We start from the raw sequence: 25,076 nt of genomic DNA on the forward strand, positions 1-25,076 counted from the left end.
AAAACCAGCTTACTCCATTTGCTTCTTCTCTCTGTGCTTCTCATGTTCTGTATCTATCTTCTGGACTTACTGGATTATATAAGTTTATTCAAAGTTAAACTTTATTGTCGATATTTTTCAGGCATCCCACAATAAGGATCCTGGTGTATTTGACATCTACACGAATATGGCAAATCAGCATTTTATTTAGTACAGCAAAGTTATTTGTCACTATTCCTATCGATTTTTTTTTAAAAAAAAAAAGAAAAAAGGAAAAAATTCAGAAATTGAACTTATATCTTATCAGACAGTAAATCGAAGATAATCCAGGTCTGTAAGCAGGTTTGTGAGGATTCAGAGATCTATGCTGTAAGATCCCAATCTAGTAAACAGTTACAATAATACTAAGATATTTGCCCATGGGTACTTTAAAAGAGGTGCAGATGTAGCTGACCTTCCTTTCTCCTCTTGTGTGCCCTGACATTCTGGAACAATCAATGAAGTGAGCAGTAGCAAATCCCGCGCCGGCTCGGCGAAGGTTCCGGAGCTCGCGCGCGCCCCCGCCCCGCCCGCGCCGCCGCCGCTGTCACCGCCGCCCGGCTCCGGTGCGGACTCCCCCTGCGCGGCAGGTACGGGCTGGGCGGCGGGAGGAACGGAGCTGGGGGGGGTGCGGGTGCTGCGGGCACGGGCACCCGCTGTGTCCCGCTGTGTCCCGCTGTGTCCCGCTGTCCCCGCGCCCAGAGCGTGAAGCGGGTGAAAAGGGGTAAAAACCGCACTAAACCGCCCCAAACGTGGCTGCTCGGGCCCCGAAACCGGCGCCAAGGGGCGTGTCACCCGTGGTGCTGCTGCAGCAGAGCGAGGGGCGGCCCCTGCGGCAGCGCGGCCGCGGCTGCAGGTGCGCGGCGGGGCGGGATGGGGCAATAAGGGCGTTTTTTCGCGTTCTTCGCCCGTTTTCGCCGTTTTCCTGCCCCGGTGCCTGCGGCGGGCGCGGCCGGGGCTGTGGCGGCGGGGGGCTGCGGCAGGAGGGCGGGCAGCGCCTTCCCGCCCCGGCGCGGTGCCATCTTCTGCAGCCGCCCTCGGGGGGGGGGGGGGGGGGGGGGGGGGGGGGCGCGGGGCGGTTGTAATTAACAACGATCAATTAATCAGTAGTAAGAAATCATGAGGAAAAGGTGGCTTAAAAACGGGGGCTGTCCACACCCTGCCCCACATTTTGGGGGTGGAAGCATTATGGAGGTTATGGTACCCCGGTGATGCCCTGCTTTGTGCATCCGCAGGGTAAGGGGTGCTGGTGTTTAACGTTAACGGTGGGTTCCTGCCCTGCTGAGCCCCGGGGTCTTTCCCTTTCTTTCCCCATGGGGTTGGGGATGCCGGTGCCCCATGGGGTTGACACTGGGGTGGTGGTACCTGGTGTAAATGGAGGTGTTGGCAGGTCCTCGATGTGCCTTATACCTCACCAGCATCCCCGTGTCATGGTGAAATTGCTCCTCTTGTCCCTGTCATCAGCCTCTTTCCATGCTGCTGTTCATCCTTGTCCCAAAATCACCCCAGGCGGGCCATGGGGCTGGCCCCGTTCTGGGCTTTGCCCTTATTCCCTTCAGGTGCTGGGTGTTTCTTTGTTTTAAATCTAACTTCACCATGTGGAAAGGGAAGTTTTCTCACCAGGTGTTTCCAGGCACGCTGTGTGGCATCCCCTGCCTTGGAGCAGTTAAAGCCGTGAAGAGCAGGAGCAGCTTGTTCCAGGTGAGGGATGGAGATTGCTGTCTGCATCCCTGTCTGCCCAGGGAAGGTTGGTTTGAGCCCTAGAGATGCAATCCTGTTTGTTCGCAGAGGGAAGCTGCCATCGCTTTAAAGGGAGTTTCTGCTTCCATTTGCTGGTGGTACCACCATGCGAGGTGCAGCTCCATTTGCAGCGAGGGGCTGGTCTTGCTTAGAAACGGTGTGGCTGGAAGGAGCTGCTGAGATGAGCTAAGCTGTCACTCCAGCTCTTGGTGTGCCGCGTATTCCTGAGCTGCCCTGCCTTTATCTGTGTGGATCTGGGCACATGTCGAGTGTGTCTGAATGAGTGGAACAAAATTCACTACCGAGAAGCATTCATCTGGTGTGCTGAGCAACGGCTGCCCTCTTACAGCCGACAGAGGGGTTTTACCTTTGCTGCCAGTACCTCACATCTGGAGTATTTAATGGCTTTCCTTCTGCAGGTCAGGTTTTTTTGCTGGTTTTCTCAATCATAAGAGGTCTCAATTGGGCATTTACAAGCGAAGCCTGAGGGAAGGAAAATGAAAATCTCATTCTCTCTATAAATGAGAAATAGTCAAACCCAGAGAGAATCATGGAATGGTTGGGAAAGGACCTTAAAGCTCATCCAGTTCCACCCCTTGCCACAGGCAGGGACACCTTCCACTAGAGCAGGTTGCTCCAGCCTGGCCTTGAGCACTGCCAGGGATGGGGCAGTCACTTTGTTCCCTCTTGATATGCAAAATGCTTGGATTTACTCCAAGATATGTAACTTAAGGAGGAAGGCAAGGTGCTGGCTGACTTACCTTCAGTGCACAGAGGTTTCCAGGCAGGTAATTCACACCTGATACAAGTATTGCATTGTCTCAGTCATGCTCTAGATAGAGGAATGGTGTTTGAAAAGGGGTGTGTGGCTGTGGCATGCCTTCCTGTGCACCCCCCAGTATTAGCAGAGGTATCTCATGATACTGAATGCTCTCAGAAATGAAGGCTTGTGTTCAGGGCTTTGGAATTACAGTGCAGGTGGGGGTTGTTTGAGACCCATCTCTTGTGTTCCAGGGAAATGGAATGCTTGTGCCATAGGCTGGGTGCTTGGGTCTCCATCCTCCATAAGGCTTGACTGCAGCATCAGAAGGTATTAGGACAGTTGGGTCTTGAACATATAGAGCTTGAAATGAAGCACCTGGTGAGCTCTGGTGGTTTAAAAGGTTATTGGGCCATTACTGTGCACATGGAGGTGTCCAGTGCTGTGGGTCTTGTCTTCATCGTGCACAGCCAGGAGCTGATCCTTGAGAAACCTGAACTAAACCAGCTCTGCTTGTGTTAATGAGTGAAAGTGCACAGCATGGCTGTTACCATTTGAAGCCTTAAAATGAAAGCCAGAGAGGCCCATATGGTCAGCCCTGCTCTGGAGCAGCTTGCTGCTGATCTGCAGCAGTGAACTTGTTGCAAAGGTCCCATCTGATGTGAACATGAGACAGATCAAGGTGTTGCGGTGTCTGCCTGGGAGAGCAAGGCTGTTTGCTGCTCTGGAAGGGGCAGGTGGCATCACTGATAAGATATGGACCTTTATCCTTCATCAGCTGGGATTAGCCAAGATGAGGACAGAAGCAACAGGACCTCTGTGTGCCCTGTGGGGAGCTCCCATGGGGAGGAGGTGGGTCTGCTCCCTTCAGGTGACAAGGTGCAGGTCACAAGTGCGACAGCATGGGGTTTGTGTCTCTCCCTCCCTCATTACTTGTCCTTTTCAAGGTCTATGTTAAGTATTTACAAGCCAGGCTTCTAATTTAGTCTTCCCCACCCTGCATCTCTGTCTCACCTTCCAGCCTCTTTCTTCCCAAGGCATTTCATCCAAACTGTCCCATTCCCTCTGTGCTTAATAAACTGCACTTCCAGCAAGACCCAGTAAACGTATTTATCTGTCCTGAACAAGGATGCTGCAGCGTTCTCATTTCCTTCCCAAAAGCCATGGGGAAGTCTGTTCCCTGGCCAGGAGAGCAGTCCTCATAGGATAAAACCGAGGGAAATGCTCTTTCCATGCTGAGGCTGAGCCTGGTGGATCTAGCCAGGGACACTTGGAGCATGCTGGTAAGGTGGGTATCCTCATCTTCTGCCTTTCATGGTCCTCTGCTTCGTTTGAAAGAACCCTGTTCTTCATTGCATGCATGTGGATCTGAGTTGCAGCATTGTCTAAGTGTTTGGGTATCACCTTGTGCCTTGTGTATTTGCTGAGCAGTTCTCGCTGTGTAATAGCAGGGAGCGTATTGAATTGCTCCTTGATGACATTTATATCTTCATTTGGAAGCTGGGCTTTGCAGCATTGTGGGGCTGTTAGAAACGGATGGGGAAAGCCATGTTCAAAATGCTTTTAAGATGGGGTGTCTGCTGCTTCCTCTGAAAGCCTGCGTCCATCAGCACAGGAGGACCAAACCATCCTGACACATCTAGTGGAACTGCTTTGCCTGTCAGGGTCTCTGAGTACTGCTGTTTGAGATGCAGGTGCTGGGTGTGCCCATGGCCAGACTTCCACACAAATCCCTTTTGGCTTGCAGAGCATGCCAAATGGGATCATGAGGCAATGGCTGAGGGTGGTCCTTCCCCTTTTTTCCCCAGTAGGAGTGTTATTCAAGAACTGGAAGAAAGCTGTTGGATTTGTCTTGAGCAGAATAAACTACTGCCAGTCCAGCGTGCTGATGAGGTTGGTTGTGGTTGTGTCTTTGGAGTGCGTGCTGCTAATGTGGCTGTAGCAGTGCTCTGACACTTGATGAATTAGGCATGAAAGAATCAGGGTGCTGGCTTCCACCCAGCATCTTCCATTTTGCTTAGCCTGCTGGCTGGGCAGGTCAGTGGGCTAGTGGGTTGGCTTATTTCTTTCTAGGCTGTGTGCTAGGTGGCCATAGGTATGGGGGTGGATTGAGAGATGGAAGCTTGTCCTGAAGTGCCCTGGACTTGTGGTAGACTCATGGGCCCTTCATCTGGGTGATGTTGAGAGTGTGTACAGTGTGTTTGGCACATGGCACAGGTTTAGGAGGTTGTGGCTCTGCATACAGGTAAAGCAATCAGCCCCTGAACAGCAGGATCTGTTGTGCTTTCTGGGTGTATGGCTTGCTCTAAGGTCTGTGAAAAGCACTGTGAGCCCTTTCTTGCCAAGCAGAATGGGTGCCTCTGGCTGTATTAGGACAGCTGAGACTGTTAAATCCAGGATGGTGTGTGCCTGCTCCATAGCCAAGTGGAGGGTGAGCCTCAGACTCTCCATCCTGGCTATTCCCAGCCTCTGTTCAGAGAAGCTCCAGCTGATGTCTTGGGAGGAGGACAGAAGCTCTCAGGTCTCTCACTAGTGCTGCGTTGGAGCTGGTCTGGCTTTCTAGGTTTTTCTGCCCATCTGCTCTAAATCTGCTTTCTCTCTCAGGAGCTTTGCTTGCTTAACCATAGGGTTTAGACCCCAGTGGTGGGCTGGTGTGGTGTCTGGGGCTCACCCCAAGGCCATGGCCTTGCTGGTGGGATGCTCATCAATGAAGCAGGCCATGCCCTAGTGCACGGGTTGCCAGCAGAGCGGTGCAGCGATGTTCCCACTCGTCCTGAACTCCCTGGGAAGGGATTTAGAGTGAGTGATCCTGGGTAGAGGTCAGTGGGCTGTGCCAGGGCTGCAGCCCTTAGTTTGGATCACTGCTCCTTCTTGGAGTGTCTGCTGGGTGCAGCATTGCTCACACCTGGCTTTTCAGCACAGCCAGCCCTCAATCCCAATCTGTCTTGGCATATCACCCCAAGACGTGGTGGAGAGAGCAGAGAATTGTGGCCCTTTAGGTAACCCCTTGTGTGGCTTTTAAAGTGGACACAGTTCTGCTCTGAGGGACCTGAATCTCTTCTTGCAGCAGGATGAGTATCCTCCATCTGTGAGTTAGAGCTTTGTTTCACACTGAAATCTGCTGGTAGTAGGCTGTTACTTAAAGTGCCTGTGGAAGCATATGCAGTTTACACTGGAATCTGGAGGCTGGAGTATCTGTGCCTTGAGACTTGAGTGGAATTTCTTTGTAAGTCTAATGAGCCCTTCATGCTCATCAGAGATCAATCCACTGATTTTTCCCCTTTCCCTTCCAAGCTGTCCCCTCAGTAAGAGCAGTCATTGCATGTGGTGTGGCTCCTGATTTCACTGTCTTTTCTTTAAATATCCAAGCAAAGGCAGCACCAGGGGATACATTCTGTTAAGGTAAAGGGATTATTGTTGCAGTTGGGCTAATTATTCCCATCTTTTCAGCTTCCTCACTGTACCTGCCCTGCCCTCTCTTCCTAGACCAGGTACTGCTATTTGTCCATCCTCTGTGCCTTTCCTCCGTGCTTTTCTTGCGTCGCTGCAGAGTGGTTGTAGGATTGCACCGTCTGTGTTCAGGGAAGGTGGATCAGGTGGGTCTGTCCTGTTTGGCTGGTCAGTGTGTGTTACTCCAGGTGACCGCAGGTCTGCTGGCTGAGGATGCTCTGAGGCACATGGAGAGGACAGTGCCTGACGGAGGTTATTGCAGGATGATATCTAAGGGACAGGTTATACTAGTTCATATGAAGAAGGACTGTATTAAACCTTCAACACTTACGAGGAGCTTCATCACCTCTCCTGTATTCATGGCTTTGAATACTGTGTGTGTGACTTTGCCATGGGCTGCAGTTGCAGGACCTTCTGCCACTCGTCAGCATTTCACTTTATGGCTCGCTCCTGTTCCAGAGTGTCTGCCTGGAAGTGCCTGGTGTAATTTCAGATGGATTTCATCAGATCACTTGCTGCAGAATGAAGTTCCTTGAGGTGCTTGTAAATGGCTAAAAAAAAATAAAAAGCCTCTACCCAAGCCTCTACCCTGATCCTTGAACATGTCCGGCTCAGAACGTGCACGTTTGTTCAGAGTGGTGAAATTCTTCCCTTTGCAGGAAGCGTTTAATCTCTTACCTGATCAAAGCTTGACTTAGATCCTGGGTGTGTTGGTCTTGCCATGAAGTATGTGTGTGTCTCGCTCACAAGCAGCTCTGCTCCTCTCTGCCAAATGTCACTTGATGTGAGCTTCCTCATACAGGGACCTCATCTGGCCAGCTGTGCACATGCTCGGTGGAGCTGGGGGCAGAGGAGGTCTGTCCAGTGTGGATGGCAGGGCTGGGACTGGTCCTCGGCACGGTGGTGTTAGAGCTGTGTGTCCAGGCTGACAGCTTCCTTGCACTGGTGACAACACATTCTTGTGCTGGTTTGCAGGGCTCAATGTTAGTGTGTTCCTTGTGTGGTTAGTTTGAAGATACAGTGATACAGAAGAGGTGTCTGAAAGAGCCTGTCCCAAGAGAAGGGATAATCTAGTGGGATGAGCTTCCTGGAGGTTGGTTTCTGGCTCTGGCCTTCTGTGAACTCTGGTGGCTGTGTGTCAGTGCAGGCTGGCAAGAGGAACCTCTGCATCAAAATGCAGTGTAGATCTGAAAGAGTGTGTATGGTCAGGAGCAAAGGCAACCCAAGATTCACAGCTGTAGCTTGTGTTCCTTCCCTAATGCTGACCTACCTCGTGCAAAGTGCTCACCAGCTCCCTGTAGGTGCTGAGGATTTTATTACCCTCCCACTGCAGATCCTGGATGTGATGGGGTAAGAGCTTCTGGGACTAAGTTACCTTTGTGTATTAAGGTGAGATCTCCAATGGTGCTGGTTTATGTGGCTGTGTTACAGAAGCGGTGCTTTACGTGCTCTCTGCTGGTAGCTGTGTTTTGTGGTATCAGACATCAGGTGTTAGTGAGCCTAAAGCTGGGATTTAACCCAAAATCAGAATGGCCTTTTGTGGTTCGTTTTCAGCTCCCACTTACTTTACCCTAAGCAAGTTCTGCCCTCTGAAGTTACTGCCTTGCATGCGGTTTTACCTGCTTCCTCATCAGCATGACAAACGATGCTGCCCTGCAGCTTGCTGCAGGGGGCTGAAGAAGTCGATTTTAACAAGGGACATCTCCAAATGGGGCAGAAACCGAAGTGCCTTTCCCTTGGCATCTTCTGGTGCAGTGCTGGAGGGCCTCACAGGCATGTATCACAGAAGTATTAAGTGCTGCTGTTGGGAACAGGAAGGAAAGCAGGGAAGAAGTCCATCTGAAAGATCTGCTCGAGTGTTGCCTGTAGCCACTGCTCATCAGTAAGCAAGAGAATAGGTTCAGAAAGGATGGGACTGAAACAGGGTGTTCTGGGCTTCCAGCATGGGAACTGTCTCACCTGCAGCACTCTGAGCTCCATCACTGCCTCTTATTCTATGGCTTTGTAGCCTGCTTTACATGAGCTTTGCTTTTACTGTTAGCTGAATTTCCCCACCAGCTCCTCCCTTCCCCCCAGGTTCCTCCAGGCGAGAGGCAGAGCCATGAATACTGTTGAATGTGAAGGCACTTATTAATGCTTAATCTCTCAAATATGGCACTGCTTTTAGTGTGTCTAATAATAGGGTTTATTGTCACGGCTGTCTGAGGTCCGTGCTCAGCTCCAAAGCATATTTCCTGAGTTATTGTTGCTCGTGTACTCCCCTTATGGAGGGGCTTTTGATTCCATGGGCTTGTTTGCTCTGTCAACCTCCAAGAGCCTCTTGATGCTTATGTTCATAAATGGGAGACTCCTGTACTGTGGTTGTGGCTGCGTTATGTGCAGATCATGGAACCATGGAATGGTTCAGCACCCTGGATCACCCTTCCTGGTCCATACTAGAGTGCTGCTGCCTCCCTCGGTAAGGCTGTGACAAAGCACTCTGGCTCTAGGTGTGGTCAGAGCCTCTGCAAGGACCTGCTCTGTTCATGCACTGAAACGCCAGCAGCCCTGTATATTCCAGCCTTTGTATTACAGATTGAGAGAAAGCTCATGACCTTATGAACATGAATGGATCCCTTGTAACCTGAGAGCTGGAGTAACATTATTTTAAGCAAGAAGTAAGGCTCTGCAGCACATGTGACAGCAGAGCTGCATTTAGAGCTGAAAGGGGATAAAATCCCTGAGGAGACTGATGGCACCTCATGTACTTTTAACAAATGTGGTGGGAAAGATTGAGCCAGAATTCCTCAGCTGGGGCAGTTTCCACCTTTCATCCCTGTGGAAAGGACCATTGGCAGCAGCCAGCCTTCCTCCTAATTCCTGGGGAGGATGAAATGTACATGGATTTTGATTTATTTTAAACTTGCTCCTCCTTTAGCCTTTGGTGAGGAGGGGAGATAATGGTTTTACAACTCTGCCTGAATTTATGGCCTGCGTTCCCCTGAGGGTTGTCACTGTTCACACTGCCTGCGTCTGCTTTTGTTGCAAAGCTGCTTGTCAGCTCAGTAAAACTAGCATCAAGACAAGCCAGATTGCTACCTGATTGCCATCCCCAGTGACCCAAATTGGGCCAAGACCAGCTGGAGAGAGACATCCCAGTGCTAAGCAAGGATGTGTTTTGGGTACAGAGGTTTTGACTTGCTGTTCATCCTCACTTGAAATGCCTTGTTTGCATGGTGCAAACTTTGCTTCTTTGTAATGAGAAATAAAGGTACAAATGAAGCTTCTGTTGGGTTGTTCTTTTTGAAGTAAAAGCTTTGCATCTCAAACCCTGATAACTTGTGCTGGGTATTGGGAGATGCTGCTGCTGCCCACTGCACTGCTAACTGTTCATGCATGCTGTATGAAACCCAGGGCTGGAACAGGCACCAGTTCCCAGCAATAACATGACAAGGGAGATGTGAGAGCAGCAGAAATGCTTGATGAATGTCCTATTGTTTGTGTCTTTTGGCCTTAACAAGAAAAAAAGGCATTCAGGAAACACACTCTTGACTTTTGACCTCATATGAGACGTCTCTTTGTCACAAAAAGCAAAAGTAATGTAGCAAAGCTAAACAGAAGCTTAACATTCCCCCCTTTGAGCCCTGTCTTGTTGCATGGTGAGTGCTGGAATGAGGGCAAGTCCTGCTAAAGCCCTGAAAACTTGTGAGGTCTGTCGTGTTTGTTTCTTTCTGGGGTAAGAAACCACTGTGTCAAGAGTGTGTGACTCGTTCCCTGTATTTATAGAGAGCCTGTCCTGGTAAAGCATCCGCTGCATTCCGGTGCTGTCAGTCATCCCTGGGATGCTGGAACTGGACACTATGGGGCCAAAGGCTATTTGGTGCCCAGTTTGGATATCAAATGGCTAAAAGTAATGGCTTGGTGAAGTAAGCACTGTGGACAAGCCATGTTGTGAGGGTTTGTCACAGGTTGTGTAGGGACCTGTGTTCTTGCTGCTGTAGTTTTTCATAGAGTCATGGAATGGTTTGTTTGGAAGGGACCCTAAAGCTCATCCAGTTACATGGGCAGGGACACCTTCCACTAGAGCAGCTTGCTCCAAGCCCCTGTGTCCAACCTGGCCTTGAACACTGCCAGGGATGGGGCAGCCACAGCTTCTCTGGGCACCCTGTGCCAGCGCCTCAGCACCCTCACAGGGAAGAGCTTCTGCCTAAGAGCTCATTTCAGTCTCCCCCCTGCATCTGCAATCTCTGCAGCCAGGAGCTCTGCAGTCTTGGATCCTGCAGAAGTGAAACAGTGCTCCCTGGGAAAACTCACCTGACTTGGCTTCTTCCCTGGGACAGGCTTTCTGTCAATGGAAGAGTGATGCCAGCCACAGTGGTATTGCAGTAGCTGGAGCAGATGGTGCTGTTGTCATTGTTTTAATGTGGATCCATGTGTTAAAACAGCTCAAAATGGCTAAGAAATGAAGGCCAACCTGAGAAGATTCCTTGAATAGTTACCTTGCTCTGAGAAGATTGATGTCCGCAGCACTTTCCTGCTTCAGTCACTGAGCAGGATCACTCGCATTTGCCAGCTAGAGCTGTGGCAGGAAGAAGGTTTTACATTTAATATCTTCATTACTGTGGCAGCATTGAATATTCACAGGTGCAGCAATTCAGGGCGCAGCAAATGTTGTCAGCACCGTGAAATCAAAGGAAGAGGAGCAGCAGAGATCAGAGCAATAGACATGTACGTTGTGACAGGCTGAAGTCATTCCTCCAAGACAATACCTTGGCACAGGCTGAAGGCAAAACCTGGATGGAGGCTCATGCTGGCATCACACACCTTCACCCTCTGCTGTGTTGGTGCTCTAAAGCCAGGGTGAGATGCCCTGTAGCACTACTGTCGCACACCAACTCGGCTGGTAAGGGTTCAGTTTCTGCTGGTTTAGTGCCTTGAACCAGCTCCGCAGTTGGAGGTGTAAGGAATAAGGACCAAGCCTGGCTGGTGGAATTGCAGCCTTGCTGTGCCCACTTCTGAGGCAGGGGCCTCGCTCTTTTCATCTTTCCACAGTTAAAACATTGCTGCTCTGAGGCCAAGGAATCTATTTTAGGCCCTTCCTGTGGTGCTGCACACATGCACACATTGCTGCCTTGGTTAAGGTGGAAGGCAATATCAAGTGCCCAAATTTTCAGGTCCATTCACAGGTGTAAGTGAAGTTTTCTTCTCTTAACATTTTCTTAATTTAGGAAGCTTCTGGTTGCACGTTGATCTCAGCATCAGCATCATTTCAGCTTAGCACCAACCACAGCAGCATTGTCTGCCTTTGCTCAGGGAGAGGTAGGGGAAGGAAGCTGGTCTGCTGCTTGCACCGAGACCAGCTGGAGAGTGCAGGCGCCTCACCACCCTCCCAGTAAAGGGCTTCTTCCTTGTATCTAACCTGATCTTCCCCTGTGTAAATTTAAACCCATTACTCCATTAGGTAAATATTGGGCTTTTCCATCATTTTCTGTTCATCAGATAATTCCTGGTGCAAGCCTGAGTGCTGGTGAGCAGCAGGGAGGATGCTCTGATTTCCAGTGGCTTGGGCTGAGCCTAGGATAGGAAAAGTCAAAGAGAATTAGCTGGTAAATAAGATCTTCCTCCTTCTTTTTGATCCGCTCTGCATGTTCAACTGCTTAAAGGCTTCCCAAGCAAGCAGGATTTTGAGGGAGGAAGAATTTATCCACAGAGTATGTCATGGCTCTGTGAAATGCAGGATACTCTAGCAGGGGGCTGGGGGGAAATCCAAAGGTAAATCCTGCCAAAGAGGCTTCTCTTCTGTTCACAGAGAGCCTGCTGAGCAGACAGGGCAAGCTTTAAAACTGCTGGGGCTTCCTTTTGCTGCGCTGTAAGCCCCTCTGATGAGAGCTTTAATCTACTAAAGTTAGTGGCCTTAGAGACAGCCTGATCTTTGCATAGTAGTCTGGAATGGGAAAGGTGATCCAGAGAGCTGACACCCACTGTCCCCAGCCTGCTCTGTGACAAGGCTTTACGTCTCTGCTCTCCTTGCAGGAAGATGAAGATAGATCTTAGGAGAAGCTCTTCCCTGTGAGGGTGCTGAGGCGCTGGCACAGGGTGCCCAGAGAAGCTGTGGCTGCCCCATCCCTGGCAGTGTTCAAGGCCAGGTTGGACACAGGGGCTTGGAGCAAGCTGCTCCAGTGGAAGGTGTCCCTGCCCGTGGCAGGGGCTGGAGCTGGAGGAGCTTTAAGGTCCCTTCCAGCACAAACCAGTCTGGGATTCTGTGAATATGGGAATAATGATGTCTTTGGTGACCACTTCATGCTTTTGTCCTTAGTGATTGATGCAATTTTCGGGTTGCTATTCCTGCATTTCAGAACACTTGTCAGGTGATTCCCAGCATGTTCCTATTCTTGGAAGATGCCACCTTCATGGCACCCTTTTATTTGGACAGAGACATGCAGATAAAACCATTTCCCATCTGAGTCTTGCAGCTCAGGCTGGAGTTGTGTCCCTGGATAAGCCTGTCTCCTAATTGCCACTCTGCTTGGAGGCAGCTGCTGAGCTGGGCCTAAGCTGCTTTGGGATGGCAAATTCTGTTAGTTTAATTCTCAGCAGCTCTGAGGAACTTGTGAGCACGTGAGCATCCCTTGGCTTTTCTCTAGCATGCCCTGGAGACCTTTGCCAGCTGGTGACCCCAGCAGTCAGTTCCCGGGGCTCTTGGCTGTGCCTTTGTAAGAGCTATTTACTGACAGCTTCCCAAATCCTTGTGTCTTTGAGCCCAGCTTTTCTCTTCCCTTTTGATGCTGTTTGTACAGAATTGTGGCATTTCATTGCATGGGGCTTCTGTGCCCTCTTACCACCCTCACCTTTCCCCATCTCCTTCCCAGACCCGGTAATATGCCATGACCTGGTGTGGGAGTTGTTTCTTGCCTGGTTTCAGGAACCTTTGGGTCCCACGTGGGTGTGCATGAAGCCAGTGTGACCCTCTTGGCTGTGATGATGTTCCTGGGCCTCAAAGCTGTTCTGCTGCAAATGCAAACCCACCTCATGTCTGCATGGGAGATGTCCAGCTCCCAGAGAAAGGAGTCACTTAAGCTATAACATGGGGAAAATGTGGGGAAAAAGAGCAAAAAACAGGTGACAAAATGTACATTTTTGAGACTGTTTCTTTTTCCCTCCTATTGTTGTAAGAGGTATTTGTCTGTCTTTGAACTGAAGGATTTTTTTCTAGCTTTTTCCAGCTCCAAACTCCATGGAGTTTCTCAGCTCCTTCCATATTAGTGGCTGTGATTAATGCTATCACTGTCCATATTCCTGCCTCTGTCAGCTTCTCGGAAAAGCAGTGCTTGGAGATGTACACAAAGATGAAAAGGAAGTTGCTTATGAATTATGAAAAACCTTTCAGGCTGATGCTGCTTCATGGGGCTGTCACTCCATTTTAATGGTGTAATTCAGACGGACTGATGCTCTATTTGAAAGCCTGTTTGTGTTTGATCACCTTTCAGAGGTAACACTCGCATAGCTTATGTTTGGTGAGTATGTTTTCAAAGAATGAGCACTCACTCATTAGTACTGAGGAGGAGGAGGGCTGTGCCTGAGCACACAGCACAGGAGCCCAGGAGGCTTCACTCTGTCTGGATGATGCTTGGCCATTCTGTGGCTGGTGTGAGAGCTGGTTGGACCCATTGGTGTGTACCAGAGTGTGCAAATCCAGCTGGGATCTTTCATTGCGCTCGCCTTCTGCTGAAATCCCTGTGTTTCCTTACACTGTGTGGCTGTAACCCCCCTGTGCTGCAACAGATCTGCCAACACCTCCTTTATTTTGGGATTTGTGCATATGTAAATGGAGCCATTCCCACACTCGTGATCCCTGGAGCTGCGCAGTCAGGATTGCTGCACATCCAGGCCCTGCCTCTGTGACCGGGATAATCCCAGGGCCTGTTGATCCTAGGGCTGTAGCTGGAGTGGGGTGCAGCTGCTGACCCATTCCCTTGGCCGGGCATCGTGGGAGCACCCGTCTCCTGGCACCAGCCTGCTTGTGGGGACGCCTTTTTGTTCTCCTTTGTGACAGCGCTGCTGATGCGTGGCGCAGATGACACAGTGCTGAGCACCACGGAATCCCAGCTGTGGGGTACCAGCATCTCAGCCACTGGGCCACTCTCAATCGGGTATGTTGTTTTCAGCCTGCCTTTTAGTTACCTTTTAGTGCAGAGAAACCTTTTGCCAAGGGATTAAGACTTTGGGGCTGCTCGACTTCCTTTGGCATCTGAGTCCTGCCGGGTGGAGAGTGCAGGAGGTGGTTTGTGGTGGTGGCAGCGGGGTGAGGGCTCTGCTGTGGCTGTGCTGGCAGTGATGGGTCCTGGCTGCACTCCAAAGAGATGTCGGGATGCCCGTTTGCTGCCTGTGCTGGAATTGCTGCTGCAGACCGGGCCTGGGGCTGTGTGGAGCCTCATTGTCTTCAATGCAGAGGGGTCACCAGGCAGCAGGGGCATGCTGCTTTATGGGAGAAGTTTCCTTCCAATGCCCAGGGCTTACAGGTGTTCATGTATTTCATTTATTTATTGATTTAATTTTCTTTTGTAAGTCGGGTTTGCTTGTGTCTTTCCTGTTCTTCTTTCCTCTTTATGAAGCAGTGTGTGTAGCTGTCATCTTGGTTCCTTTTGGAGGAAGGCTGCAGCAGTGTTCAGTGTGGGCTGTGCTGGGCGAGGGGTTTGCCATGCACCAAGCTTTGCTCAAACAGTGCGACTTTTGCTGCTGTTGCCAGAGCACACCAAGCCATTTTTCTGATGCCTTCAAGCCTAGCAAGCTGCTTAGAAAAGACATTTGCAGGATGGGCAGTGGGGGAAGAGCAGTGCTTTAATTCTGGCTCAGTTCTGGGCATAGGTGCAGGATGGTGGCAGGGATGTGGCTCTGGAGGAGAGGAAGCCAGGTCAGGCTGGCATGGGTTTGGACAAGCAGTGGTGGTGGGTTTGCAGGCAATGTGGGGACCGTCACCTCGAGCTGGAAGGCTTTGATGTCAGAGCCTGCGAGAGCAGTGGTTGCTTTCAGTATCCTTGCCAAACTCCACAAGGAAAATATTTCTTTCCTCTTTAAATGTCTTGTGGGCCTTGAGCTGACTAATAGCTTTCATTTCCTCTCCCCAACTTGAGTACTGTCAATGGCTGTTAAAGGGTCACATCATTTCACTTAAGGCTTTTCCTTATGGCTTTGTGGTCCTGTGTGCTTTGAGGAGTAAATTGCTATTTTGGCTTCTAGCCCCTAATATTTTGTACAACACAGGCCTGCAGGGACTGTTCAGCTGCGAAATGCTATTGAAGTGATTGAGAGTTGCTCCTGGGCTGAGCCCGTTCCTCCTGCTCCTCCCAGCAAAACCTTTGCTGTTTGCCTCCTTGTGCACCCCATGGCACAGCTCAATGGCCCTGCTCACTGCTGCCTAAAGGGCTGCAGGTTTACAAAGAGCCAGGTTTGGGGAGGCTGTTAATTTTGGGATAAGCTGTTGCCTTCTAGATAGTGTTCCTGCTTAACAAGAGGAGTTCTGCTGGGAAAGGATAAGAGTCTTCAGAGGGTTTGTGCTTTATCTGCCGTGCAGAGGGTGCTGCTGAAGTTATCTCTGCGCAGCTCTCCTTGCTGCAGTTGTTCATTACTGAAGCATCACTTCAAGGTGGGGTTGGTTTTACACTTCTTAGACTGTTTTAGGATAATTTTTCCCCTTAATGGTTTTGTTTTTCCCTAAGAGGGATTTCCCCTTCCCCCACTCGAAAGGAAAACCAGGATTAGCATTATGGACTTGTTTCAATGTTTTCACACCATCTTTAAGCAGTCTAATCTAAAATATGCACTTTAATAAGGCTTAAATTCTCTTGAGTCACATGAGTTTGTTACCTGAGTAACAGCCCAAAGGGGTTTGTATAGAAGCAACTCTTGGTTTCAGCAGGACAGATCTGTCCCAAAACTCCTCATCATCAGTACGGTTTGGAGTGAGCGATGCTCTTAGCTGACATCTACAAAGGACGAAAAAGAGAGAGGGAGAGAAAATGAAGTTCAGCATCCGTTGGAGAGGCATAAAATGTCTTTGTAGATGCTGCTGAAGAGGACCCTGCGTGTGATTAGCTGGTACTTCAAATTCTGCTGGGAGAGCTTTGCAGTGCAGAGATAATGGTGCTGGCCACTCCTTCTCGCCCACTGGATCACTTTGTGTGCTTAATGTTATTTATTTGCTTATCTGGTGCTGATGAAATTTCATCAGCACTGTTGTAATGGCTTTAAATCTCAGCCCTGCAGGGCAAAGCTGTGGGAAATGCTGCTCATGGGGAGGGGCAGCTTGTGAGAAAGGCGTTTGTTGAGTGGGCACCTCTTCAGCTAGAAGCAAGATTTTTCAGCTAAAACCAAGATAAAAGCAAGACCTCTCCTATGGAGCCAGACTGAGAGAGCGGGGCTGATTCAGTCTGGAGAAGAGAAGGCTCCTTAAGGGGGGACCTTAGAGCAGCTTCAGTGCCTAAAGGGGCTACAGGAAGCCTGGAGAGGGGCTTTGAACAAGCCAGCTCTTCCTGGCAGCTCTTGCCTCTGAAACATTAATGGCTGCATCTTACTGAGCCCACCTTCAGTCCTTTAGCTCTGAGGTGCTGAATCCTGCCATGTGTGGAGCTCAGTGGGAACAGGGTTGTTCCTGTGTGCAGAGCAGTGTTAGGGAGCTCAGGCAGAGCAGGATCAGCAGCTCTCACAAACACCCTGCCCTTGCTTAGTGCTGAACTAAGCCTTGGCAGGGCTTGTGCTGAATCATGGCTCCCTGCTGCTGTGCCAGGGGTGCTCAGATGCTAAATGCTCTGCAGAGAACTGGAAGGTCTGAGCTGTGTCCCCTGTCCCTGTGCAGCAGCAGAGCCTCTGGTGGGCTGTGTGAGCTCACCAGCTCTCAAGCCAGCATCCTCTCCGCATGGTGCCCCAAGAAATTCTAGTCCAGAGGCAAAACTGCATCTCTCCAGGAAGGCTGTGGGAGACACTAATTGCTCTTCTCCAAATGATCAGGTGGGAGGAAGAGAGAGAAAGAGGCAGAATGAGGAAACAGCCTCATTTAAATCCAGCACAGTGGATGTGGGAGCAGTTTGTCTCTGGGTCTGCAGTTGGGAAGCAAAGATGTTCCTGTCTGTGGATGCTGAGTAAACTGAGCTGGGCTGGGAGGGGTTGTTGGAGACCAGCATTTGTGAGTGGGGTGGGAACTGCTTCGCCCATCCACATTTTCCTACTAACAGACAGGTCAGTGCATGGGGAAAGGTGGTGTAATCAGAGCCTGTGTGTGTCTGGGGCAGAGAGGTCCCTCTTCTGTATATGCACGCACAAGAGCAGCACATTTATGTGTCATTTCACATTGATGCTCGTGCCCATGTTGCTTTTGTGGCCTGTGCACTAAAGGTTAGCATCATATTTTGGTATTTCAGTGCTAAGTACACCTGTAAATAACGTCAGGGAATGGCCAGATGAGACCAGTCACTGATCAATGATCAGTGTGATCAATGTGATCAAAGTGATCAATGTCCCTTCTGAGCAAAAATGAGGTGCTTAATTTATACTTTCATTTTTACATGTGAGTTCCTTTCAGGGCAAGTTCCCAAACTTCCTTAGTACCGTCCTTTCAAGTGGCTTTGTAGCTGTCTAAGGCAGGAATTGAATTGCAGTCATCTTGCTAAGGCTACCCCCTTGCTGCAGGTAACCCAAGCTGCACTGGTGGGTTCACCCGCTCCTGAGGGTCACAGCACACATATCATTACACTAATAGCTGGTTATTAGTCACTGCTGTAATTACAACAGCTATTGGGACATCAACAGCTACAAGCAATGTCTGCCCAACTGGCTTGGAGACTCAGGAGAAACATGGTCCCTGCTTCACACAAGTGGATGATGTTTGTTGATGACTTCCATCTCCTCCTGCAGATAGATGCACATTAGAAACTGTATTTTAGCACCACTCCAGTGTCCAGTCTCTTGTCTGTGCTTTGCTCTGCACCATGGTGTTGGCTACAAGAGTAGTACGAGAAATCTGGAGAGGGGCTTTGGACAAAGAGGCAATGGCTTTAACCTGCCAGAGGGGAGACTGAGATGAGCTCTTAGGCAGAAGCTCTTTCCTGTGAGGGTGCTGAGGCGCTGGCACAGGGTGCCCAGAGAAGCTGTGGCTGCCCCATCCCTGGCAGTGTTCAAGGCCAGGTTGGACACAGGGGCTTGGAGCAAGCTGCTTCAGTGGAAGGTGTCCCTGCCTGTGGCAGGGGCTGGAGCTGGAGGAGCTTTAAGATCCCTCCCTTCCAACCCAAACCATTCCATGACTCTGTATTTTTACAAAGACCATTGGTGGCTGCTGTTGTGCAATAGAATGTTTACTGCTCCTGGAAACAGGCTGACAAACCAACCCTGTACCATGGAGCAGCAGATGGGAACACCCCAGCGCGGCTGTAGGTGGAGGGGAGCTGTGTCAGGCTGTGCCTAACGGGCTTTGGTTTTACTCCCCTCTGCAGGTAACTTTGCTGAGAGATGGCGGAGCACCGTCAGGACGTCACCATGATGGAGGATCATGCAGCTGCTCAGGAGAAGCACATCCCATCAGGTGAGCAGCTCCAGGAGGAGGTGGTGGGAAGCCTTGCAGCCTTGCCCACTGCTGAGAGAAGAATGACCAGCGTGGGGTGTGAGAGCTCCTTTGAGATGTGTGCAGGTCACCCTGCAGCCAGGGGACAGTGGGTCGCTCACAGGATGCTCTTATGTTCACAGCAAGAGCAGAGCAAGCCCTGGTCCCCGACTAGTGATGTCCTTACTGCTGCAGCTTTGCACATTGTGTTTCTGTGGTCACTCCTTGGTTTGCTGTAAAAATTGAGCACTGCTTTTCTTTGGAGACACAGCTCAAGGGTGCTGCTTGCTGCCTGCTTTCCTCACCTGCACAGGGACATGGGGAGAACTGAACAGAGCTCTGGGAGTGGGGGCCATGCGGGAGGCTTTTGCCTCAGATTTCAGACCTGCATTTCTCAAGCAGCTTTCCCTTTCTCATTCCATCACGCTCCATAGCTGAGCTTGGAACCCATGTAACACCAACAGCCCTGTGAGACTCACTCCCAGCTATGCTCCATAGAAACATCATCTTAATTTTCTTTTCTTGAGGTACTTTGGCCACACCTTACACCAGAGAGAATTGTTGTCCTGGAGAGAATCCATAGCATCCATTCATCCCGGGTTCTGTAACTCATTTCAGTCTGGTGGCTCCTCTCTGCTTGTAGCCTCAGCTCAGCACATCACAGGTCCTGGGGGTTTGCTTATGCCAGCTTGAATCTTCTTTTCCAAGTCATTTTCTCTAGTTTTCATTATTTAGCTTGCCCAGACTCCTTGCAGAGAGGAGCCTTGTGCCTCTTGCCCCGCTCTTCCAAAAACTGACTTTTGCAACCGACTCCTTGCACCAAGCCCTTTACAAACACTTGCTGGTTTGCAATGATTAGACCTAATGTGTCATGGAAGTGTCCAACAGCCTGCTCTGGTGGCTCCAGAAATGGCTGGGGGGACAACAGGGCCTCAGAAGTTGTACATCCTTTGTGCTTCGTTGCTCAGATCTCCTTTCCTGCTTGGGCCATGCTTTGCTGTTTCTGGCTGTCCGGTTCACTGGGCTTTCTTTTGCTGATGGGGTTCTGCTTGTTCCTTTTGGTGATGACACTGGTGCTTTTGGTTGGCATTTTCATGCTTTGCTTGCTTATTAGTCCAGGATTTTTATACCCTCTAGTTAGTTACTTGCTGCCGTGGATCTGGGCAATCAGAATTCGTGACACACACTCATAGCCAAAGGCCTTGTTGTAAGTATGTGAATGTTTTCCAGGCTATCCCCTTCAGATACCAGTTGATGATGGATCAGATGAGCCTGTTTCTGAAACATCTGACGCTAAGAGCACCCCAACTACGGAAGGTGGGAGCTCTTTGACTTACTGCTTTGAATCCGTGATGGATGGGGTCGTGGTGAACCTTGCGGAAGACTCAACGTGCTGTGTTCTGGTGGGGTTCCTTAGGAGCAGTGTCTGCACTCTTGGACAAATGCTCTTCTTTAGTCTCATCACAAGTAACATTCGCCACTCTGCAGAGTGAAATAATGGACAGGGGGTTGGAAGGCAAGGGAAGGTGAAGTGTTTATTATAGGTCAGGAGGTTCTTTGCAGTTTGCTTCCTGGAGACTCTTTGCACAGTGGCTGGAAGGTCCCACTGGCTCAGTGCAGCTGGGAGCAGTCCCGTGCTGTGAGCTCCCAGGGCCAGAGGTTTGCATCCTTGTGCTCCCCCAGAATACTGGCAGCACATCCTGGTCACTGTGTTCTCTCTCAGAGTCACCTGGACCTCACAGCTCTTTTTTTGCCCCCTCTATTCACACGTTCATTGGTCCAGCATGATTCATGCTGCAGTGATGAGATGGGCAGAGTCTATACAGAAACCAAAACTTAGTGCTCATGTAAAGGTCACGTTGTAGGACTCGGGGCACGTCTGTGCTGCTCCAGAGTGTTAACTGGATGCCAGCTTTGTAGAATAAACTTGATTCTGAAGGGCTCTAGAGACTTATTCGCCATTTTAATTAAGTGCACTTGTGTTCCTCTGGCTGCTTTAACCCTGAGTATCTGCCTCTTGGAGATGTCAGGTAAAGGCATTAAAGATGTAGCTAAACAAAGGTGCATGGAGATGCTTACCAGTTCTAGCCCTGTCCCGTGGAGGTATGGGTTCTGTTCCCGTGTGTGTGCCTCAAGGAGTCAGTACATAGAACCTGGCTGGTGCAGAAAGGATATTGCCCCTCTTTCCAGTTGGATCAGGACTGTCACAATGAGCAGACATCCCTCTGGTAGATGGAGCAGGTATCTACCCGGAGTGCACTGCAGCCATGGTGCTCAGATGGTTTATGGAGTTATCTGTTGAGATATTCTTTCCTGCTCCAGACTAGGGATGCCCTGTGCACAGCATCACCATGCACCCCCATCAGGCACCTGTGGCTGCCTTTAGCTGTGTATTTCCAGTCCATTCATAGTAAAGTCTTCAGCTACATGAGGAGTATGCTGGAGATGTGCGGGCTGTGTGGCAGAGGGGACAGCTCCCGGTGTCCCTGTGATGCTGGCTTGGCTATGTCCTGCTCGGGTGTCTCCCTCCCCAAGCACTGGCTCCAGGGAGGGAGTTTGGTGCCTTCCTGAGTTCTTCAGGCACGTCCTGGCCTCCGCAGGGAATTGCCACTCGACAGCTGTGTGAAAGCTGCATTGTTTTTCAGATGCCACAGCACCTTTAGTGGAGGAAGGAGACCACGAGGATCAGGGTGGTGTCGAGCAGCACGGGGAGATCCCAGAAGGAACCACAGGTGAGGGAGACCGAGGTGCAGTTTCATCTCTTGATGCAGACAGAGCAGAGAGCTGGACTGCTTCATGCTTAAAAATAACACTACGAGACCTCCTGCGGGCGTGCTTTGTTCCTGATGCTTTGCTCCTTCTCCACAGCCTGCAGACATCATTCCTAGCTTACAGTTGTCCTCTTGCCTTCCCCATCCTGGGGGAAGCTCGCAGCCTTTTCTTCTCTCTTCCTCAGCTCCACATCTGCCAATCTTTCTTTCTGGTGTCTCCGTGGTGGCTTCACTTCCCATCTCCAGGCTCAATGCTCACCTGCAGATCCTGTCATCCCTCTGCCAGCACTCTGCTGGCGAGGTGCTTACTGCAGGACCTCGCTGCTTGTCTCATGGGTGCTCTTGCTCAGCCCAGCCCATGCGGGTGTCTGGGAAGTGGCAGGTGAAAACCAGGCCACTGCAGCAGTTCCGTGCCTGCCAACATGTTTGAAGGGTAATACAGAGGAAGTGAAGGGGCTAATTCGGCCTGAATGCTCTGTGTGGAATCACTGCACCTAGGCCTGGTTTTCCAGGGAGGGATGAGGGTCTTGCAGCTCCTGAGAGAGTCAGGTCTCTGTGTGAAAAATGAGTATATGTCCTCTGTGTGGTCAGCATTGGCTTTTCCTGGAAGCATCTGGCAGGTGATGGGTGGAAATGGGTTTCAGGCAGTGCCTGAACACTAAAAGGAGCCCCCAGTGCTGTCCCTTGGGCAGCCACATTGTCTATCCCACATCCAGTGGGATAAAGCAGGCTGCTGGTGGAGAAACACAGAGTGGCTTTCCTACTAGCAAGGATGTGCATTCTCTGCAGAACTGTGACACAGAAATAGAATTGATTCAGCTGGTTTGAAAGGAGTCATATAATACATTGAAACAATTCTGGTAAAGACAGCCCATCATTGCTGGGAAGAAGATTGTGCTTCTCTAATGTACCAGTATTCCTAAAGTGTCAGACTGGGGTTTACTGGTATCAGATAGCCTCGGCAGAGCTCATTACAGGGAGGTAGGTGATAAACACCAAGAAGGTCGAGCTCAGGTAAGAGGTGTTAAGGTGAGTGCTAGGCAGGATAGGAGAGAGGATTTAAATCCACATCCTCCGTGCTCCTTACCAGCCTGTTTCTGCACCCGAAGGAGCTTGTACTAACCTGCCACCCAGGATGTGTGAGCTGTGACATGCTCCTCCAGTCTGGAACAGTTCAGGCTGAATAGATGTACCAGGAGCCACCGTTGGTGTGGCTTGATTCCCTTTCTGCTCCTGCCCTGCTCATAGCACAGATGGGCAGGGTCAGCAGGGAGGTAAATAAATTCTCCAGACACAATCTTCAAACTTAATCCTTGTTTTTATAATGGTTTTCCCCTTCTTTCTCTGAACTGGGAGCAGCTGAAGAGGCAGGTGTAGGAGCCACTCCCAACCTGGAGGACCACGCTGCAGGAGATGCCACTCAAGGTTAGTGATCATCGGTCCCTGGGCTGCCTACATGTGGGGCTGGGGGCTGGGGAATTCCCTCCTGGAAGGCAAATGCTCTGCACTGTATGAGCAGTTGTGCACTTTTCCTTGTTCCTGACATGGGAGGGTCATACCTGCTTTGAATGCTCCAACATCCTCATTTCATAGAACTACAGAATGGTTAGGGTTGGGAAGGACCTTACAATCATCAGGTCCTTCTCCTCAGGCTGCTCTGAATCTCTTCTCTGCCCAGCCTGTAGCTGTGTCTGGGATTGCCCTGACCCAGGGCAGGGAACTACAGCTTTCCGTGCACCACATTTCTCTCTCAGATGGCTGAAGCCCTGATCCTTGTTTGTCCTCCACGCTGAAAAAGGGAATGGATAGCGCTGGGATGGTGTTAGCCAGTTGGAAGTGCTCAGCACTGAACAGAGGCAGTTTTGGGCCCTGCATGTCACACATGAAATAAGTGAATGTTTGAATTATGGTGTCTCTTTCTAATGTGAACCATGTCTCAAACCTACTCCCTGATGCCCTGACTGTAACAGTGGGTTTTTCCCCATCCCAGCCTTAGGGAATGTGACTGGCAAAGCCAGGCACTGAGCATCTTAGAGCAGTAATTAATGCCTCTGCTCAGATGAGCCAAGAAACCATTCAGGGACCTCTTGGCTCTCTGGAAAGCCTCTCTTGACTGCTCAGGCAGGAAAACTTGATGGGATTTTCCCAGAGCACCCAGTGCTGGCTTAATTCTGTGCCCTATGGGGCAGTCACACGGTTCAGACTCACTTTGATGTCGCGTTCTTGTATCCCTGATACACCATCGTCCTAATTTGGTGCTCTGTTTGAAATCTTAGTTAAACCCCATTTGTAAGGTAGTTCTGTGTGCAGGAGACACAAATTCCTCCAGTTGCTTGGGCAGCATCTTTCCTTCTCATGGCTGCATCAGTGCATTTGCAGACATCATGTCTTTTACAGAAGTAAATAGGTCTTTGCCTTCTCCCTGCGGGGCTGAATTCAGGTTGTCTTTGCTTTCCACACCCAGATGAGCACAATTCTGTGCAGACTGCTCCCTGCAGTTAAATTTAAACCTTTCTGCCTCCAACTCTTCAGTATTTAAAACAGTGTTGCTACTACAAGAGAGAAATCAAGACTGTTGGCAGAAGGAGGGTGAAGTTCTCTCTTCTGCCTGCCCTATTCAGTCTGGTTCTAAGCTGCTGTTTCTCACCAGAGTTTTAGTAGAGGCCTTTCTATGCTGCCCTGGGATCTTTCATCTCTCAGGTATGGGGACATAGAGCTCACTGGAGCTCTGATGCAACCTCTGTGTGACACTTGTAGGTTCTTGTGTCAATCGTTACTTCTCTGAAAGTGGACTTGTAATGATTCTCTTGGATTAGGAGGAGAATGTGATTATGGATACCCAAGACTCTGTGTGTGTGTGGTTATCTCGTTCCTGCCTTCATTTCTCCTGTTGTGGGATTAGAAAAACTGATCTTTGCAGTGAAGATGGAGCATGTTAAAATGCTTGTGGAGTCTCAGGTGGAGAAACGTTTCCTGCTTCACACATTGTACCCTGCTGGCATTCTGCCTGCTCTTGACCTTGTGCTGCACATTGCCCTCAGATCCCCTGGCAGCTCCTGGGGGATGGAAGTATAGCAATGAACCCTCATGAGCCCACTGTCCACATCCCTGGTGCGAAGTGGGCTGGGATGGTCAGCTGGCTGCTGCATGAACACCCCCCAGATCCCTGGGGCTTTTTGATGCCATAATGCAAATATCACCTGCCAAGAGGTGCCAGTTTAAGGTTGGTTTCTCCACCATTTCAGAGTTCTTTGTGTGGGAGCTGCCCTTATATTCTCTTAAAACAGGGAGAACATTGATAAGAGTCAGTCTTGACTTCTCTTACTGTAACCTTGTTTGTTAATTTAAGGAAGTGGCAATTAGAATCTCAGTGCTGCAGCCTCTGCTCCAGGCTCTTGAGTTTACCTGATCAATGCTCAAACAGACTCAACACTACTTGAAGCTGGGTAGACTCCTAACACTAGATGCACATTCTTATTGGGGCAGTTGACTTTAAAGCAATTTACCTCCGTTCAGGGTGAATTCCCATTGCTCAGAGCATCTTTGCTTCAGTTGAATGACTTTCTAACAGATAAAAGCTCCAGCTGGCTTAATGCAGCAATTGTTGAGTGAAATTGTGAAGGGCTGTGTCATGCATGAGATCAGCGGTAGAACAGAATTCTGTCTTTTACCCCCTCCAAGCCCCCAAAAGGGAGATCTGTGTCTGTGTGACCTTAGGTTTGGGCTTTAAATGGAACTCTTTCTACTCTGCCCAAATGGCAGCAGCAGC

At 50.1% G+C, this 25,076-nt stretch overlaps 1 protein-coding gene across 22 annotated transcripts in view; it reads left to right on the top strand.

The window, feature by feature from the left end:
* The first annotated feature begins 496 nt into the window (after positions 1-496).
* The window catches only part of MAPT (microtubule associated protein tau), a 42,658-nt gene continuing 18,078 nt past the window's right edge, over positions 497-25,076 (top strand). For 12 of the 22 annotated variants that reach the window (XR_008973856.1, XM_057422005.1, XM_057422011.1 and 9 more), the window contains exons 1-6: positions 497-608; positions 1,642-1,719; positions 18,430-18,518; positions 19,767-19,853; positions 21,182-21,268; positions 22,667-22,732. Coding sequence is in view for 21 of the 22 variants with exons in the window: in XM_057422005.1 (XP_057277988.1) it covers positions 18,446-18,518; positions 19,767-19,853; positions 21,182-21,268; positions 22,667-22,732 (313 nt within the window). In the remaining variant the exon portion in view is untranslated. The remainder of the gene's footprint in view (positions 609-1,641; positions 1,720-18,429; positions 18,519-19,766; positions 19,854-21,181; positions 21,269-22,666; positions 22,733-25,076) is intronic. The other 10 variants (XM_057422009.1, XM_057422027.1, XM_057422028.1 and 7 more) reach the window with 4 other exon arrangements.

This window comes from Pezoporus wallicus, unplaced genomic scaffold, assembly GCF_028554395.1.
Source record: "Pezoporus wallicus isolate ANWC-B61680 ecotype Strahan unplaced genomic scaffold, APGP_CSIRO_Pwel_v1 contig_8488, whole genome shotgun sequence".
Lineage (NCBI taxonomy): Eukaryota > Metazoa > Chordata > Aves > Psittaciformes > Psittacidae > Pezoporus > Pezoporus wallicus.